Source organism: Toxorhynchites rutilus, chromosome 1 (assembly GCF_029784135.1).
Source record: "Toxorhynchites rutilus septentrionalis strain SRP chromosome 1, ASM2978413v1, whole genome shotgun sequence".
Lineage (NCBI taxonomy): Eukaryota > Metazoa > Arthropoda > Insecta > Diptera > Culicidae > Toxorhynchites > Toxorhynchites rutilus.
Window position 1 is genome coordinate 114293823 of NC_073744.1, and position 19707 is coordinate 114313529.

At 39.7% G+C, this 19707-nt stretch overlaps 1 protein-coding gene across 2 annotated transcripts in view; it reads right to left on the bottom strand.

Annotated features, from left to right (window-relative positions):
- Positions 1–15413: 15413 nt before the first annotated feature.
- The window catches only part of LOC129777462 (uncharacterized), a 64770-nt gene continuing 60476 nt past the window's right edge, over positions 15414–19707 (bottom strand). For both annotated transcript variants that reach the window (XM_055783769.1, XM_055783850.1), the window contains exon 3: positions 15414–18896. In XM_055783769.1, coding sequence (XP_055639744.1) covers positions 16660–18896 — 2237 coding nt within the window. In that variant the 3' untranslated portion in view covers positions 15414–16659. The remainder of the gene's footprint in view (positions 18897–19707) is intronic.

Below are 19707 nucleotides of genomic sequence, written 5' to 3' on the forward strand. Positions count from 1 at the left end.
TCAATTTTAATCTACACACATACAAAAAACAACATAGTTTTCAAAATCACATATTATATAGAGTAAAATTTTTTCTTTCAAATTCGTTTTTCTCGCAATCATGAAAATGTCGCCCGATCCGGTGTGACTTAACACTGACCAGTTGTGGGAGAGATGTTCTGCTAATAGTTCATCAGAAGCTTCTGGAACCTGGTACTTGTTCAGGATAACCCCGAAATATCCAGCAATCGCTTGATTAGCTTCAAAAATGTTCCGGATCATCGGAATGAGATGGAACTTGGATCCGCATCCTAATATGGTGCAATCTAAGCAATTCTGGTCGTTTGTGAGAACAATAAAAAAAACAGGAAGGGGTTATATCTGTGGTATAACCGCTAGGGTGACGTAGGACTATCGTTGATTTAGTGATCATTTGTTTTTAGTTGCATCTGAATCATTTCTCAATGAATGAATAAATGAATATTTGGGGTACTTCGAAAACGAGAGCGTTACGTTGAAAGCACAATATTCAGCAAAAGAAGCAATCCCACGAAAGTTGTATAATACATAATACATTGCTTGTATTGTGATATGATTTGTATTCCATTTCCAATAGACAAAATATCTGTTGCATCAAATCAGTCTACATAATTTTTGCGTTCGCTCATCCTTTCTCACAACACCCATTTCTCGTTTGAGAAATTGTTGAGTAAACATCGTTGTCCAGTGCGCGTAGGGCGGGAATTTCTTGTTAAGATTCATTGCACCTCTAATAAATTGCCGAAAGACGTGGTCTTACGTTGATCGCACTTGATTGAAAAATTACAAAACCAAATGTATTTGGTCGCAGTATTATATGGATATATAACATAATAAACTCTTTCGCTTGAATGTTGTTACCGATCAATTTATTATTATCGGTCACGAAGAGTTGTCTGTTCAATGTTTTCTGTATAGTATGTAAGTCAAATTTTGTTTGTTTTGGACTGGTTGCATAGTCGGTAAATGTAAAGTCTTTTGAGCAAAATAAATGTATCGTACTAATCATGCGTGAATTCGACAACGATGGAAGGAGAAAGGTGAGCTGTTAGCGTTGACAGCACGAACGGGAGGAAGTTCCGTCAACGGCTACAGGAAGAAGAGACAGTGAGAAAGGGAAAGGAGAGGAAGAAAAGGCGATGAGAAGGGATAGATCGGATTGGCTCGGGCATTCTTGCTGGAACCATCAAACGAATCAGGCCGACTAAGAAAGAGTTGATACCCAGAGAATAGAAAGGTGAGATAGACGAAAGTTGATAGAAGTAGAGTGAAGTGGAAAAACGCTTGAGTGCAGCCGAGCGGAACGTGAAACGAATTCTTCCAGCTCGTGCTCAGCGAAAATCACCCCAAGACGGCTAAGTGTTCCGGAAGCTATCATACCACCGACCATGTCAGGTCAGGTCAGGTCAGGTAATGAATTCCTCGATCCCTCACCGTCCAGCTCGTCCAGCTCGTTCAGCTCGTTCAGTAACGATGTTGTCTTGTCGATGTCCTCACGAAAAATGTATGCGTTTCTCCACCAGTATATCGCTTAAGCATACTTAAGCATACTTTTGACCGTGATTGAATCGAAAGAAGGTGTGGTTTCAATGGCTATTTGGAAAGCAAACTAGAGGCAAATGAACTCTTTGAATTTGAAACTTTCAGTGACTAAGCAATAATCGATTGAAAATTATATGATTTTCGCGATGCGAAACATTTTCTGTTGCGCGCATCCAATATTGGATACGAAAATATCCTACTGATGGGGAAGAAAAATCTTCAAAATCTTTCCTGCTAATTGCACTTGACTATAACGATAATTTCTTTACAGAATCTCCTCGCTACTCGATAACCACCTGTTCATTGTACTTGATTGAAAAATCGCAAAACCAAATGTATTTGATTGCAGTGTTATATGGATAGAAAACATTAAAATAAACTCTTTCGCATGAATGTATTTTTCAATTCCAAGGGGAACAGGCAGATTATTTTTCAGCAACGATGACATCTTTCCGGAATCTTCTCGATGCTGGATGGCAACCAAACGAAAATAAAGGGTGTGTCACATCAAATTGCATCACGGAAAAAACGCTGTAGAAATTCGCCCAGTAAACCGATCCTTTTGATAATTTTAGACAGTAAAATAAAAACTATTAAACATCTTTTGGCATTTTCTTTTTATTCATACTTCGAGCCCAAGCCCGTATGCTCGCACCTTCCTCTTTACCCCGTCCATAAGGTTCTGTACAACGTCAGGTTGTAGTTTTTTTTTGAACAGAAATCCATTTTCTCTTGAAGTCCGCCTCCGATTTGACAACTTTTGGGTTTTTCCGGAGGGCCTGCTTCATAATCGCCCAATATTTCTCTATTGGGCGAAGCTCCGGCGCGTTGGGCGGGTTCATTTCCTTTGGCACGAAGGTGACCCCGTTGGCTTCGTACCACTCCAACACGTCCTTTGAATAGTGGCACGAAGCGAGATCCGGCCAGAAGATGGTCGGGCCCTCGTGCTGCTTCAATAGTGGTAGTAAGCGCTTCTGTAGGCACTCCTTAAGGTAAGTCAGAAGATGGTCGGGCCCTCGTGCTGCTTCAATAGTGGTAGTAAGCGCTTCTGTAGGCACTCCTTAAGGTAAACCTGCCCGTTTACCGTGCCGGTCATCACGAAGGGGGCGCTCCGCTTACCGCAAGAACAGATCGCTTGCCACACCATGTACTTTTTGGCAAACTTGCATAGTTTCTGCTTGCGAATCTCCTCCGGAACGCTGAATTTGTCCTCTGCGGAGAAGAACAACAGGCCCGGCAGCTGACGAAAGTCCGCTTTGACGTAGGTTTCGTCGTCCATTACCAGGCAATGCGGCTTCGTCAGCATTTCGGTGTACAGCTTCCGAGCTCGCGTCTTCCCCACCATGTTTTGCCTTTCGTCGCGGTTAGGAGCCTACTGAACCTTGTATGTACGCAGGCCCTCCCGCTGCTTGGTCCGCGGGACGAATGAAGTTGACAAATTCAGCTTATTGGCGACATCCCGGACCGAACTTCTCGGATCACGTCTAAACTGCTTAACTACGTGCTTGTGATCTTTTTCACTGACGGAGCATCCATTTTTGCCGTTCTTCACCTTCCGGTCGATGGTTAGGTTCTCGAAGTATCGTTTTAGTACTCTGCTGACCGTGGATTGGACGATTCCTAGCATCTTACCGATGTCCCGATGTGACAACTCCGGATTCTCGAAATGAGTGCGCAGGATTAATTCACGACGCTCTTTTTCGTTCGACGACATTTTTCCGAATTTACGAAAAATTGACAGTGAAGCATGGCCAACGTGATCTATACACTCTTATCTGATTATAAGCGAAAGCTGAAGATATAATTCCTAAAAATTAAATTTCTACAGCGTTTTTTCCGTGATGCAATTTGATATGACACACCCTTTAGTTCCGCGCGTGTATGTGCGTGTGTGGTGGCTGCTCCGATGTCTCAAGCGGAACCGTTTATGGAATCACTCTCCTCCTGATGGATTCCCTTCTGGCCTAAGGTGCACAAACAGGCGCTTGGGGACACCGCTCATTAGCGCTTTCATGATAAACGAAGTTAGCTTCACCACAACAGCGACAACATGCTCCAAACGCTGATCAATTATAACTGAGTGGATTTACGTGCTGCGCTCGCTTATATACCGATTGATGATTTCAATAGCCTATTTTGAAAGCAATTTTAAGGCTATTGAAACAAGTTTTTGGATGAAAAAGTAACAAGTATATAACGCGTAGACATTTTATCTTTCGAATGAAGTGTTTATCATACCATTTCGTTCGGTTGTTTAGGAGCTATTAACGCTCAAAATCTCGGTCTCCGGCGTAACGCTTTCGTTTTCGAAACATTGATTTTACACCCCGGTATAGAAATGAAAGACGTAGTCCTACGTCAAAAGAATGATGGGCTACCAGTGGCAATTCACTTGAGTAGCATGACTGTTTACAATTTATTAGAAAAACAAAATCTTCTGGCCAGAAACTCATTTCCAATTGAATGCGAAGGCCAATGTGGCTTCATAATCCCTTGAGTATCCTCAGTTGACTTTGCCGAGCTCTGGTAATCACAATCAAATTAGAAGGCACGAAACCAGTTTAAAATTTCTGAATCAATTACACTGCCCATGATTGCATAGGAGACGTATTCGACAAAACCATGTGTGTTGGGAAAACGCATTTTGTTGTTTTTTGGCCTACAAGCATAACCATGCAAATTTCCGATGAAATGATCTGTCCAGTTGAAGGATATTGTCGGCATAGAGGGCCCAGGTGATTTTGCGGAGTATAACATATTTTTCCATTAGGAAAACGCTTGCGTCTATTTATGCGAACAATCAATCGTTTCAATGAACATTTGTTCGCATAGCTAGACGTAATCACCATGTTGCTTTGTTTGTAGCGTTAGTATTTACAATTCCGATATTAGTCGGAACGTCTCCGTCGGTAGTTTCAGTTGTTATCGGATAAAACCCAAAAGGGTTGGAAGAAATTTAGTGAAATGTCTGGAAAAGGTGCTCGTGATTTGTTGCGAGTCTATGATAGTACTTATTTCCCTGAAGAATACTCTAGGATATGATAGGAACAGCAGGTTCGTGTTTTTTTCAATTAATTGAATTTGTGAAGGCAATCTGCAATGTTGGTAATTTTAGCAACATAATTTACCGATATCACGATCAATCGCATAAAGATGGTGGAGTGACTTACACCAACGGTATGAGTAAATGTTGAGTATGTGGAATAATTCAATGTTGAATCCGAGGAGTTATAATGCTTTAGTTAGAACCAATTAGAACCAATATTATTTTAATTTTACTACTGATCTGATTGTTTCATTATCTACTTGAAGATTCAAATGCTGAAATTTAGGTACTTATAACATTTAAAAACAAAATTGCTTCTCTTTGTTCATCATGTACAGAAAATAGTAATTATATGAGCAGCGCTTCAATGGTTTCTTATATTCATCTATTAGGAAACACTAAATAATAAAACACTATCGTGACAGACATGTTTGGACCCTACAAAGAATAGCTCATAATACTGACAATTGTTGATTTTCGAACAATGGAGCTGTATGGAACTACGTCTGTTATGAGGCCAAACAGCGATTTTTCGGAAACGTTTTTTCAAAATTGCTCAAATGTTATCGAACAAAAAATGTTTGTTTGCATGTTGAGCAAACATATTACATTGTGTAGAATGCGAAACAGCGAAAAAGTCGATTTTGTTCATTTTGTCGTTTACGTCTCCAATACAAATGGCAGTACAGATCTGTTCAATTAGATAGATGCCGAATTAGAGACGAATTCCTGTACCACCTAAATGTGCCCTGGATTGCTGGAGGTGTGTATACGTTCTCCACTTTCGCATGGGTATTTCAGATTAAACGCACACGCAACAAATTTTAGTAACATCGACAAAAGTGAACCGATTTTTATGTTTAAAAAACGAAAATAAAGCCTATTTTAGGACATTTTCGATGTGAGTTTACCAAGACCAACACTTTGCGATGCAGAATTTGTCAATATCTTAATCCTGCTCAAAGTTATTGATGGGTTTTCACCCAAAAACTCATGATTTCAATTTTAATTTACACAAATACAAAAAATAACATAGTTTTCAAAATCACATAACATATAGAGTAAAATTTTTTCTTTCAAATTCCGTCAACCACCATTTTTTATGTTTTCCCCAGAAAGAATGACAAACAAATGAAGAGTGTATTTTTTGGGAAGAAATATCAATAACCTTGAGTGGAGTTGAGATATTGACAAGTTCTGCATCGCAAAATATTTGTGTTAGTAAACTCTAAAAAGTCTTTCGCAGACAGTTTGCATGTAGAATGTGAAATATAAAAGTTAGAGCATGAAAACAATTTTTTTCATGGTTACCCTAACGCAACCTAGAAAAAAAGCGCTATATCGGTTATTTCAAGAGATAGAAAAAAAACTTTTTTGTACAAAAATGACTGGGACTACAACATTGTCGAACTATGTTTACCTCTAATATTTTAATAAGTTATATTTTTTTTTCATCGAAAATTTTGGTCACCCTATTTTTGATCACATAAAAATGAGCGCTTTATCATATGTAACAACTTTGTCGAAGACAGTTTTTGTCTAGAGAATAATTGTCGAGCTCTAAATGCTAATTTCCATCTGAATGCACCTCCTGGCTCATTGTGCAGTGTTACCATCAACGGAGCGAAATTGTTTTATTATAAGGAACTATTGGATTTTTTTGCGTGAGCGTTTAATCTGAAAGACCCTGTACAATATTCGCGTCATCAGCAAGAATCAGACAGACATCGCCCAAGATTTGTCGAACTCATTCAGCGGGCACTACCATCCATAAACTTTTCCTCCCCAAAACCAACGGCGAGCTTGTAAATTAGTTTGTCGGTTAGCGCAGTTAATTCGCTGTAACAATAGAACAGTAAATAGCATTATTTTATGTCACCTTCGTGTTAAATCTGTCGATGCTAACCATGAGCTATATATTTAACGCCGCCAAGAATATTGATTAGTTATGCGCACGCAGCTCTTTGGATTCGATTCGGTTTTGAAATCAATCATCACTTCCAAGTTTTGTGTGTACTTGGGCGGCACTTGCGGCATTACTGCGGCAACATTCAGCGTATGATTTTGGCAAACATGGGCACTCTGTCACAGTCATTCGTTTTGCTGCGACCATAAATGAGTATCGTGTATACGTGTTCGGAATCTATAATCGACAGCAATGCATATTCGTAATACGCTTTTTCAAGAGGTGATGTCTATTTTATCCCATACTCAGTCACGATAGATTTACTGCCGATGTTGTTACGACCACACAGTCTGCACAAATTGAACGTAAATTGCGTTTCCGCTTCCACGGTGCGCGGCATGTTTCGCCCAGAGTACAGATTATGAGATGTGAACAAGAAGTAAACAGGTTTTTCTTTTGTCCGACCAACGAAATTTGTACTGTTAATTAAGTATAACGTTACCTTCCTTTTTGCTGTTCGGTATGATTTTTAGTAACGGGTTTTGAAGACTTTTTTTGTGAGATAATCAGTATCGCGTTAGACGTTTTCGATTGGTCGATTTCCGATCATACCCCCGTTTCCGTGCTGTGGACTTTACTCATACAAATATACGGTGCGCCTGTAATACTGATATCAAGAGTACAATTTCAATAGTAAAGATTATTTGTTTGAATTCTACTATCATTGTAAGTAGCTCTCATGGTCAAGTGGTTGGTGGAGTCAATACTAATTTTGTATATTGCAGTGTAAACTTCAGGTTCAATTACCGAAATCTCATCTGCACTGTTGGGAATGATGCAATAAATACTATGTTGCAGGAGCGAAGTTTCTTTAGGGACGCGCAAAGCTAGTCGCGGAATGATAACAGTTGCTCGAAAGACATTTTCTAATCTAAATGTATTCCTTTTATTTCTCTCTCAATTATTATCGATTTATGAAACATTTTGACAAAGTAACGAAACGTCATCGAATTTTGCCCAAAAAGTGTCAAGAGTTCCAAAAGTTTGCTTTATACAATTTTGAAAATAATACCAGTAAAGCAATAAATAATTCAAAAAACTTTTAAAACAATTGACTCAAAAATTCTTTGTTTTAAAACCTACACACGCTTTCGTGGCACAGGGTCCATTAGCTTCAGGCGATTTACGATGGACGTTTCCGACAATGCGAACGACGGCCCATAGTTGTTCGGTATTTATCAACCTAGTTATCTTAAATCATACTTTTTCTCATCTGTCCGTATGTTTAGGATTATTTGCTTAACCGACTACGTCCATAACCCCTGGGATACGACATGGATGCGCCCACATTTTTTATATGAAAACCAGCCCAAACCTTAATTGAAGCAGGCTCATGTTTAACCATTTTTACGGTGAACTGGAATAGGAATTCATTACCCAGAAAACATCTAACAATCAAAATAATGTGTCATTTGAGTTGCGGAACTTGAACTATAGAATACATATGCGCCGGAGTATTTTTGGCACTTTTTGTGACAGCTTAAAACTTTGAATTATTCAAGCTTGATCATGTTTAAAAAACTGCCTATCGATTGCAAATGAATGTTGAAAATATTGGAAAAAATGGGTGGGTTATATCGATGATATAACCGCAAGGTTGACGTGGGCTACTATGGGCTTAGTAATCATATGCTTGTATTGATTAAATTATTGGTTGAATGAAACAAATTTCGAATTCAATTAATTTGAACATAAGCAAAAAAATGAACAAACGCCATGTAATGTAAGGCACCTTGGTTTTGATGGCTGTGTTAGGGAACACATGTCGGTGGGAACAAAAGTGTCGAAATGGGCAAACCGTTCATGAACTGTTCAAAAAACTAGTTCACCAAAAGGAGTGAACGAACGGTCGTTCTTTTTTAGTTCAGAAGAACTGTGTATGGTGATCGACGCTGAAAGGTGAATAGTTCTCAAATTAACGAATAGAAACAAACAATAATCCCATGAAACAACAAAAATAAGATGTCGGTATTATCGTTTTCATAATAAAACGCAACACTTCAGGATACGATGGTTTTTAAATTAGGTTGTTTGATTATTTATCAAATAAAATTTTTATTTCATATTTCAAAGTTGAGGGTAAATACAGTGTCTGACAAAACATTAAGACCACTGCTCAAGCAAAAAAAAAGTGACAAAACTTTGAGAAAAATTAATCGAATCCATTGCTTCAATCAATTTATAATAATTTATTTATATTGTTCGAAGAAATTTATAACATCTGTAGTCATTAAAAAATTTTAAGCAAACTTAACAACTAAAATGATGCGACGAAAATTAAGACCGGTAATTCATGGTAAAAGAAACAAAAACTTAGATTCATCTATCTAATATTTATGATGGGGGCAAACCCAGTACCAGGAGGAGCACCCCCACATCCTAATGTTCTCTCCGTCATGCTTGAACGTCTTCGTGGTATACTGTGGCATGTAATCACAGTCTATTGGACGATGAGACGCAGTCTATTCGTCGGTGGTAACACTGCTTTCCCCACTTCGGGAAAATAATATTCGGCTACTCGTTCAGTCTGATCGGATCGTTTTAGTGTCAAGATGTACAATTTACAAGAACGTGTATTTTTAGTGAAATCGTACTACTCGAGCAACAAAAGTCTTAATGAAACATTGTCCTCTTATGGTAAGAATTTCAACATTTTTCATTGTCGATTACTTCCTCTGGGGGTACGTGAAGGACCGTTGCTATGTTAATAAGCCACAAAATTTGGAGGAACTTAAAGAAGAAATAATTCGGATTTTCAACAGCATCGAAGTCGTAATGTTAGAGTTGTGCATGAAGAATTTTGTTCACCATTTAAAACGCGTTATCGAAAAAAGAGCTGGTGTCACATCGAAAATGTCCTAAATTAAGCTTTATTTTCGTTTTTTAAAAATAAAAATCGATTCACTTTTGTAGAAGTTATCAAAATTTGTTGAATGAGCGTTTAATCTGGAAGACCCTGTACATAGAATGAACACATAACGATGGGATGTACATCGTTTTAAAGCTTAAACTCTCATGTTTTAGAATATTTTACGAACATATCATTATCATGGTGTGTGTAGAAGTAGTGGACAAAATTATTAGGAAGAAATAAAAAATAGATTTCTTTATATTTTTGTCTAATTTTTGTGGACTAACACAATTATTTGTCGAGTAATTTGAAAGCAAGTCCAATTAGCCTTATCAACCAGCTGCAGGGCGGACTGTTCGCGGATATCAAACACCCTTTTTATTTATTGTATAGAGGCGTTCCTAACCGCAATGAGGCAACTCAAAGGGGCGACATTTCGGCTTTATAGGTTTTTGACGTAGGACTACGTCTTACATAAAGGGTGCCAAATCAGAAAACTGGTCACGTTTTTATTAAATAAAGCCACCGTTAATAACTATTTTTGCTGTGAACAGATTTTAACGATTTGCATACCAATCGAATCGAATTTTCTAAGATTTGTAGCATATACATTGCAATCCCATAGTTTGTATATGGTTTAAGATGATGAGAATTGGAAGTATTCCCATTTCCCCATACATTTGTTCTGCCTATTTGTGTGTTTTCCTGAACAGAGCTGTCAATAACGGGCTACTTATGCAGCCGCTTGAAAAGAAACAACGAAGGGGGATAGCGAAATTTATCTCCTCTGAGGAAAATTCTCAGAATTTTTATTCTGCTCTCTTGCGTGTCGGCTCTCCTAGCTTTGTTGACGGTTTTGACCGAGAGTCGAGGAACGACTTTTCATAAACGGTCATTCTCGCGATGTTTCATTTTTATCGCTGCAACTGTGTGTTTGATGCTTGTTGAATGGCGATGCACGGAAGATGCCTCTCGTTAAACACTCTGTGCAATGCGTGCATTGATATAGAGAAACAAATTGCGACATATGACCAATTAGTGTATTGTTCTCGCAAAGGCAAGAAATAATCGTTGCTTCTCGAAATGAGTCTAGAAAACCACGCAAGCCATAAAACCTTTGCAGGGTCTGGAACTTTTTACTAAAGGGTAATTTATGAAATTTCGACGTATTCGCAAATAAGATCCGAAGTGATAAACCAACAAATTAAAAAAAAGCGTAGTCCTACGTCCTAAGCACTTGTGTTTCGGAAACAACCCTTCGATTTTTGGTCTTCTTTTTCTGGACAGCTATTACTCACGGCACTATGGTAGGAACTGCCAGTCATCGGTTGTTGCGGCTCAAACTCGTTGTGGGGAATTCGGGGAAATTTGCACTGCGTTCTGGAATTCCGTCAGAGGGAATCGATAGGAAACTCTCCTACCATTTGCTCGGGTGACACTCTCCACTACTCGCACGTCACACGGAAACGGATTCCGCTTTTTTTCCTCCACGTCGTTTCTACTCAATTTTTCCGCGCGCGTTTGGTATTTTCACCACTCACGGCTTTGGCGCTTCCCACCAAAGTGCTTTCCTTTCCGATCTTTTTTTCCGACCTCTTCTTTTTATTTTTCTTTCGAATTTGTTTCTCGCTTTCTCACTTTTTGTCATCCTCTTTCTTTTCTTGTTCAGTAGGATACGCATTTCCGATCCATTTAACACCGCAGGGAAGATTCAAGATTCAGAATCAATCATTCAAACTTATTCTTTTTAATTCTTTAATTCTTCAATTCTTGTTTTTTTCATTCATTAATTCTTCAATTTCAATTCCCCAATCTTTAATTTTCAATTATTCTTCAACACGCGCAGAATTTCCAAAAATAACTCCCCGCCGTCGCGATTTGATAGTTCAATGAAGATCACGTGCGATAAAATACGAAACTTATCGCCGCGTAGATTGGGTTATATGAATTCTCTCGGTTACCTTTTCAGGTTTCCCAAAGATAGCTCTCCGCCGTCGCGATTGGAGTTTAATGCGTTCCTAACCGCAATGAGGCAACTCAAAGGGGCGACATTTCGGCTTTATAGGTTTTTGACGTAGAACTACGTCTTACATAAAGGGTGCCAAATCAGAAAACTGGTCACGTTTTTATTAAATAAAGCCACCGTTAATAACTATTTTTGCTGTGAACAGATTTTAACGATTTGCATACCAATCGAATCGAATTTTCTAAGATTTGTAGCATATACATTGCAATCCCATAGTTTGTATATGGTTTAAGATGATGAGAATTGGAAGTATTCCCATTTCCCCATACATTTGTTCTGCCTATTTGTGTGTTTTCCTGAACAGAGCTGTCAATAACGGGCTACTTATGCAGCCGCTTGAAAAGAAACAACGAAGGGGGATAGCGAAATTTATCTCCTCTGAGGAAAATTCTCAGAATTTTTATTCTGCTCTCTTGCGTGTCGGCTCTCCTAGCTTTGTTGACGGTTTTGACCGAGAGTCGAGGAACGACTTTTCATAAACGGTCATTCTCGCGATGTTTCATTTTTATCGCTGCAACTGTGTGTTTGATGCTTGTTGAATGGCGATGCACGGAAGATGCCTCTCGTTAAACACTCTGTGCAATGCGTGAATTGATATAGAGAAACAAATTGCGACATATGACCAATTAGTGTATTGTTCTCGCAAAGGCAAGAAATAATCGTTGCTTCTCGAAATGAGTCTAGAAAACCACGCAAGCCATAAAACCTTTGCAGGGTCTAGAACTTTTTACTAAAGGGTAATTTATGAAATTTCGACGTATTCGCAAATAAGATCCGAAGTGATAAACCAACAAATTAAAAAAAAGCGTAGTCCTACGTCCTAAGCACTCGTGTTTCGGAAACAACCCTTCGATTTTTTGTCTTCTTTTTCTGGACAGCTATTACTCACGGCACTATGGTAGGAACTGCCAGTCATCGGTTGTTGCGGCTCAAACTCGTTGTGGGGAATTCGGGGAAATTTGCACTGCGTTCTGGAATTCCGTCAGAGGGAATCGATAGGAAACTCTCCTACCATTTGCTCGGGTGACACTCTCCACTACTCGCACGTCACACGGAAATGGATTCCGCTTTTTTTCCTCCACGTCGTTTCTACTCAATTTTTCCGCGCGCGTTTGGTATTTTCACCACTCACGGCTTTGGCGCTTCCCACCAAAGTGCTTTCCTTTCCGATCTTTTTTTCCGACCACTTCTTTTTATTTTTCTTTCGAATTTGTTTCTCGCTTTCTCACTTTTTGTCATCCTCTTTCTTTTCTTGTTCAGTAGGATACGCATTTCCGATCCATTTAACACCGCAGGGAAGATTCAAGATTCAGAATCAATCATTCAAACTTATTCTTTTTAATTCTTTAATTCTTCAATTCTTGTTTTTTTCATTCATTAATTCTTCAATTTCAATTCCCCAATCTTTAATTTTCAATTATTCTTCAACACGCGCAGAATTTCCAAAAATAACTCCCCGCCGTCGCGATTTGATAGTTCAATGAAGATCACGTGCGATAAAATACGAAACTTATCGCCGCGTAGATTGGGTTATATGAATTCTCTCGGTTACCTTTTCAGGTTTCCCAAAGATAGCTCTCCGCCGTCGCGATTGGAGTTTAATGAGGCGTACGCACGATGAATAATGGAATACGTCGCCGGGTCGATTTTGATTTTGGAGTTCTCTCGCTTACCTTCTCAGGTTTCAAAGAGATAACTTTCCACTGTCGCCATTAAAGTTCTATAAAGCGCACGAGTGATTAATGATGGAATATATCGCCAGCACGATGAATTTTGGAGTAGTTTTCTCGGTTACATTCTCAGGTTTCCTAAAAATAACTCTTGGCCGTCGTGGTTAGAGTTCTTAAAAGAGCACGCTCGACAATAAACGGAATATATCATTGCAGAAGTTCAAGATACGACCGCATTGTTGACGTAGAACTACACTGTTATTTTATACAAGTCGCCATACATTGGTGGCTTGAAACTACTAGGAATATAAACACTTCTCATCATTTTGCGCTATTCTCAAAAGAAACGCTATTGTAATATTACTGGCCTCGAAAAAAGTTGCATCACTTTCTCATGCTCGAGGGAAGCGCAGCTGTCACTCTTAGTGGAGGAGGTTTTGCTACTGGCAAGCGAAACCTAACATACAAAATTCCAGAACGACATTTACTTTCTTGGTGACTAAATAAGCGAAATAAACTCTTTTTTTGTTAATAACAACCTCGAAAACAGTAACAATGCTTCATTATGATCAATATTAGCGCAAATGCAATCCTAGTTGAAGGCAGTTTTGCGATTGGCACGCGAACTCAAATAGTTATAACATTCCAGTAAGACATCCAAGTTGCTTGGTATTCCCCAAATAATGTTTTGGCGCTCAACCTTACCGCCTGCTTCGCCATAACGTCAGTTTAAAGCATTGAATGATGCACTCTCAAAGGCACCAACGAAGCCCTTATGATGACGGAAAACAAACAATGTTAACAGCATGGAAAAAAAACTGAATTATGCCACACAGCTTGTTCTCTGCTGTAACACTCATCGATGCGAATTCGCTGATGAGTTTGTCAAGAGCGACTGCCTGTACCACCAGCGGGGGGGAGCTTGATTTTAGTTGCTGCCTGAGTAACAGCGTATACATTTTCGACCGACGCGCCGAAATCGCCTACTTCGCTGTTGTGCCATGCGGTGTCACACTCGCGAAGGCTCGGTTCAGTGCGAGCGCTTTTCACTGCACCAACATCGCGTGCATCATTAGATGACGCTTGCCCCGAAATTTTATTGCCCTGGCAATGCGTTCGTTTTTTTGCAGGGCTCGAGCCTGCCTTCCTCTCCTTCTTGCTCATCGCACACTACGCGAAGCGTCCAATTTATGATGCGGAAAGAAAAACACACGATACGAATAACGCGAAAAACGAACAGAAAAACCAAACGACGATATCCAAGTTGGATTACCATTGGTGGGGTCGAATCTTAGATCGAAGTGCAGCGAAAGCAAAGTTAACTGGATTGCTCAACAGTCCGATGCCGAATGAAAGTTTGCCTCAGCGAGATCCACTGTTTATACTCTAGGCAAGCATTCCCCTTCATTCTTCTACCTTTTCCTTTGTTCACGGAGACTTTAAATCCTACGATTTCCCCTCCGTTGGTCGTCAATAAGTTGCTCTTTATTGACAGCTCTGTTCGGGAAAGCACACAAATGGACAGAACAAATGTATGGAAATGGAAGTTTTCATGAATTTTAACCATTTACAAGGGGATCTAATGTATAGCATATTAAACAAATATTAGGGAATTTCCGATTCGTTTAGTATGTAAATCGCCAAAATCCGTCCGCGACAAAAATAGTTATTAACGTTAACTTTATTTCATAAAAACGTGACCTGTTTTCAGATTTTACAGTTCTTCTCAGGTTACCTAATGATGATCTCTGTCACGTCACAACACAAAATGTTTCGAAATTTCATCTCGTCGAGTGGTAGTTCGCGTTTACAAAATCACATCACTTACCTCACTGCCAATTCTGATTCTTAGCTCTCCCCACTAACAACTATCTCTTCCATGATAATCGCAAGGGAACCACGCTATAGAGGCGACCCTTCTGAGAATATCATACTAACATTCCTTCCCTTTCCCTGGTGACTCACGTCCTTACGTGATCGGCGTCGTTATTGAGTATTTAAAGTTCGAATCACCGAAACTTGCACAATGAGAATGTTTGCTACTCCCAAGCGCCATTCAGTGTATTCTTTGATCAATTCACTGGTTCAGATCAATCACGGAGCGCAACTACGAAGTGTCCAAGGACTTTTCAAACGACCGTCGTTTTGCTTCCAAAATAACGATGAATATCAATTTTGAAACGTTGACGCTGTACAAAGTATCGAATATTCACTATACGACGAAATTCGGAAATATAACAAGCGAACTTGCCAAAGTACAGTACAACCAGAATTTCTTTCAAAATTATGAACAGTTTGCTCTTTAAAAGATCTTGTGTTTTATTACTAAAACTTTTTTTTCATTTCATCTTCTTCTCATCGGAATTCCGATCAATTTAACAGTCACATTGTCATTCCGTCAATGTTTCCCCATCACAACATACCTTAAGTGAGGAACAACATGTGGCACAAAGTGTGCCGTTAAAATCATGTTGGTCAATATTTCTAGGATTCGTAGCTCGCTTCTATCTTCTTCAACAGTTCTTAGAAAAAAAACATTGTCTCGTACATCTTTTCTCGTTTTCTTTCACGTCTTCAACGGACTGAATAAATGAGAAATGACCACTTAACAATATATACCTTTATCAAGTAACTAACCGTATCCTAAACTTTTAGTATCAACGAATCGCTACTATTCCCCTTCGTAAACTCTTCTCTGTGACTGTGGAAACTTATTCTCAAAATCTGTAGTACATACAGTACAAACAACAACAAAGCACAATTGAGTGCATTTGGATAACAGCTTCTCAAGCGAATTAATTGAAAGAAAATTTGCTGTTGCGTGGAAAATGCGACCAACTTCCGCCCTAGTCCGCGGGAGGGCTGATGTGCCAATGAGAGTTAGTTATATGTTGTCGATCTGTTGATTTGATCGTGACTTGATACTAAATTAACTTTGTGTGATGGGAGTGTTTATACACGTTGTGGTGTACGTTTTGAGCATCACACGCCTATGGTTCTTCATCGCGATATGTTTCTCTAAATAATAAAAACTACTAAGCATTATGTAAATAAAAATACAGTCTTTTATGTTTGTTTTAACTAAAAACACGTTATGCTTCCATCCGCGCGCTTTTGTATGTGTTTTGTCGTTTCGCGAGAACGAAACGAATCATCTTAGGAACCAAAATATATGTGTTGTGCTTGACTCGAAACTATGCAAATGTGTTTATTCATCGTATGAATATTCACGCAACCTCTTGAACATTTTTAGTTGATACTTTTTTGTGTATGTTTGTTTGCTTCTAGAACTATATTCGCGAAATGGACGGATTGTGTTGCTGATTTTTTGTGCTCGTTTTATTCTGTCGACAAGTTTGATGTGCTCAGAGTATTATACCTCAATTGTGGTTCTTTTTGTTCAAGATACACACCAGTAATGAGCTGACAGAACTCACTGTTTCCGGTTGTGCGTTCAGCAGTCCGATGATGATCTGGCACAATAATTTGGGTTTAATGTTAATAAATTAGAAAAAAAAGTAATCACAGCAAATTTTCTTTTCAATTATTCTGCATTTGATAGCAATTATTGTTGCTCCACATGTTGTCCTTGCGGACAAGCCAAAGCATAAGTTCCAAACTAGCGCGACTGTCTTCTAGAGAACAGTGTCCCAACGAGGAACTACTACTTCGACTATTACTATTGCTTTTGCTGGCGTTCACATTGTTCGGTTCACTATTATTAATGTTATTACTGCTACTACTACTACTGCTGCTGCTGCTGCTGCTGTCGCTGCAATTGTTGTACAAAAACTCTACTTTAGGGTGGTGATTTTGTTTCGGTTGTGTTACATCGTTGGAGCTCATCTGAATATCGCGTTTGAGGATATTTTTGGTGAGCGCCTTCAGCGACTGTCGGAACGGAAATCCGTTCATGTGAGGAAACGTGAGAGATGTATCGATCACAGTTTTGTGAATAATTTTTAATACTTTCAAATCGTTCTCGATGGCATGGCCAATCAGAATTGTGTCGTCGTAGATAAACCTCAGGAGATCTTTTTGTACTTGTTTCAACGTTACGTAGTTACGTGGATCGGCAAAGTCTGCCTCCGTCACGCCCGAGTATCGAGTATTATAATCGACAATTTCAATGTCTGGCTTCACGAGTTTCTCATACACCAAATTACCGTCGACTGACACCACGGTCACCTTTGTCAGTTCCAAACCCCTCCCGGTGTAACACATTTCACAATCAAGCGCGTAAACACCATCGCTCTCGTCATCATATTGTTCTTCCTGTATCAGTTCCAAACAGTCTGCATCCATGTTCTGGTAGTAGAACTTATTCAGCAAAACTTTTTGGAATTTTTTCAACTTTCTCGGCGAAGGTTGCGTTTTTACGAACCCGCTAAACGGACCATTATAGCCAGACAGCAACCCCGTCCAAACATGCAGTTTATTGATCGTACAACCTTTTACGTCAGGGTCTCCATTACAGCACGAGTACACCTTTTTGGAACCGTTGAAAACGCGCACCAATCTTCCCCAGTGATATATGCAATGCTCCTGCGTCAGATACTCCCCGTCCAGGGTGATAAAGAATCCCTTTCGGCAACGACAGCATTCGCGCTCTTCGCTCGGTTGCAGATGCATATCAGTCAGTGGTGATTTAAGCGAACCCGCATTAGATGGTAGCCGATACATCAGCAGCGCATCGTTGTCATCCACGTTGGTCGGTGAGGAAGTGCCACTTCCCTGGCCGCTGTCATTGTCATCGCTTTTGTCCGCACCGGTTTCCAGCCGCGATTTTGCGCATTTGTTTTCATCGCCAGCAGCCGACGAAGAATGATGATAAAACTGTGCAGGACGGAAAAAGTCGTGTGTGATTTTGTAGATTATGGCTTTGTCCGAATCCAGATCGTAATCCACCGGGAACCCAAGGTTTTTCATTATATCTTTATCGAGCACATACTTTCGAAGATATTTCACCAGTTGATGCTCACTCAGATTCAGTTTCACATATTGGTGCAGTGGAGAGAATGTCGCCTCTTTGGCGATGGATGAGTTTAGGAAAGCAACGTTTTTGCGGTGACTCTTTTTGTCCGCGTTTGTGCCACGAGTATTTGAATCCTGACGACCTTGTCCACCAGTAGCAGCTTTTTTATCACCCTTGCTGAACTGGGTTGATGATGATGAATTAGTAACACCACTTGTGCTGCGCTGATTGACTGTATTAGCTCCTGATGAAGTCACTTTCGAAGATGCTACTGTAGATTTCTGTGATGCGAGGGACGAGTTAGATGACGACGTCGACGAGTTGTAGTAATATTTGGTTTGCGTTATGTGATCGTCTTGAAACGCATTAACGTCATCGTCGTTAGTGGTTGACGACGGTACACGCAAATTGGACACTTTATAGCTACTACTGTTGGCGCTGAGGCCGTTGTTACCGATCGCCTTTTTATTGTGCTGCTTCTTTTTAGTGTAATGCTTGCGTTGTTTCTTGTTGGAGGTTTGAGCGTTTGACGAGTCCTCTCCATGGTTACTGCTGCTGCTACTACTACTACTACTGCTGCTGCTGCTGCTCCCGACGCGTAGGTTCCTTCCAACACCACTAACCGGACAACTACTAGCATCATTGGTAACTATAGAGCTATCAACACCGCCAAAAGTCGAAGACGATGACGAGGAGGAGGACGCCAACGATAGCAAGCGCGATGAAGCATTCAGTTTATCATTTTCATTAATAGTATCATTAATTAAATGATTGCCGCTGCTCGATTGTGCCGAAGGCGAATCTTTAATAAGAAAGAAAAAGAAAAAACATGTTTTAGAATTTCACCGTTCATTGCTCGAGCTTTGATAGGGTTTATTCTACATTCGACTAAACCATAGCCTATGTGTCTGTTGATGAACGGAATGAGCTGCTTGTTGATTCAACACCCGGTAAGCGACCATTTACAAATTCGATCTCAACTTTCAGAAAACACCTTGTGAGCTACTGCCAGCACCCACCCAGACACCTAACCCAACACCAACATATTTACAAGTGCATATCTTTTGTTATATGTTCCACACTAGAACCACGCGTGCCGTTTAACCAATAATTATTCTACCAAACAAAGCAAGCCGTGACTAATGAGTAAGCATCTAAATTTGCACGATCAACTTTGAAGTGTATACCATACCGTGTCAGGAAATGAGTGCGCAGGATGTATGTGAAGGGTGGTATCAGATGACTGTTGCGCGATGAGTCATAATGAGCATGACTGAAAATGATCAAATAATGATGTAACGATAATCTAATAATGAGGATGTCCTTATTTTCCACATCGTTTTTTTTTTCTTATGGTACGTAGTCAGTCAGCTGATTTTGGCAGGTAATATGCAAGTTACAGTGACTCAAATCCGTAATCGTACTCCACCATGCAGATCTCTCTTCCCTTCTTTTGAAAGTCGAAAACAAGCTTTCGGAACATTTGATTTAGATAAAATTATAGTGTCATCTGAGAGTTAGGGGGTCTCCGTAGCCACATTGGTTGCGCGTTCGCTTAGTAAGCGATCGATCGTGAGTTCAAAAATTAGGGCCCCAATTGACCATCTTTGTGT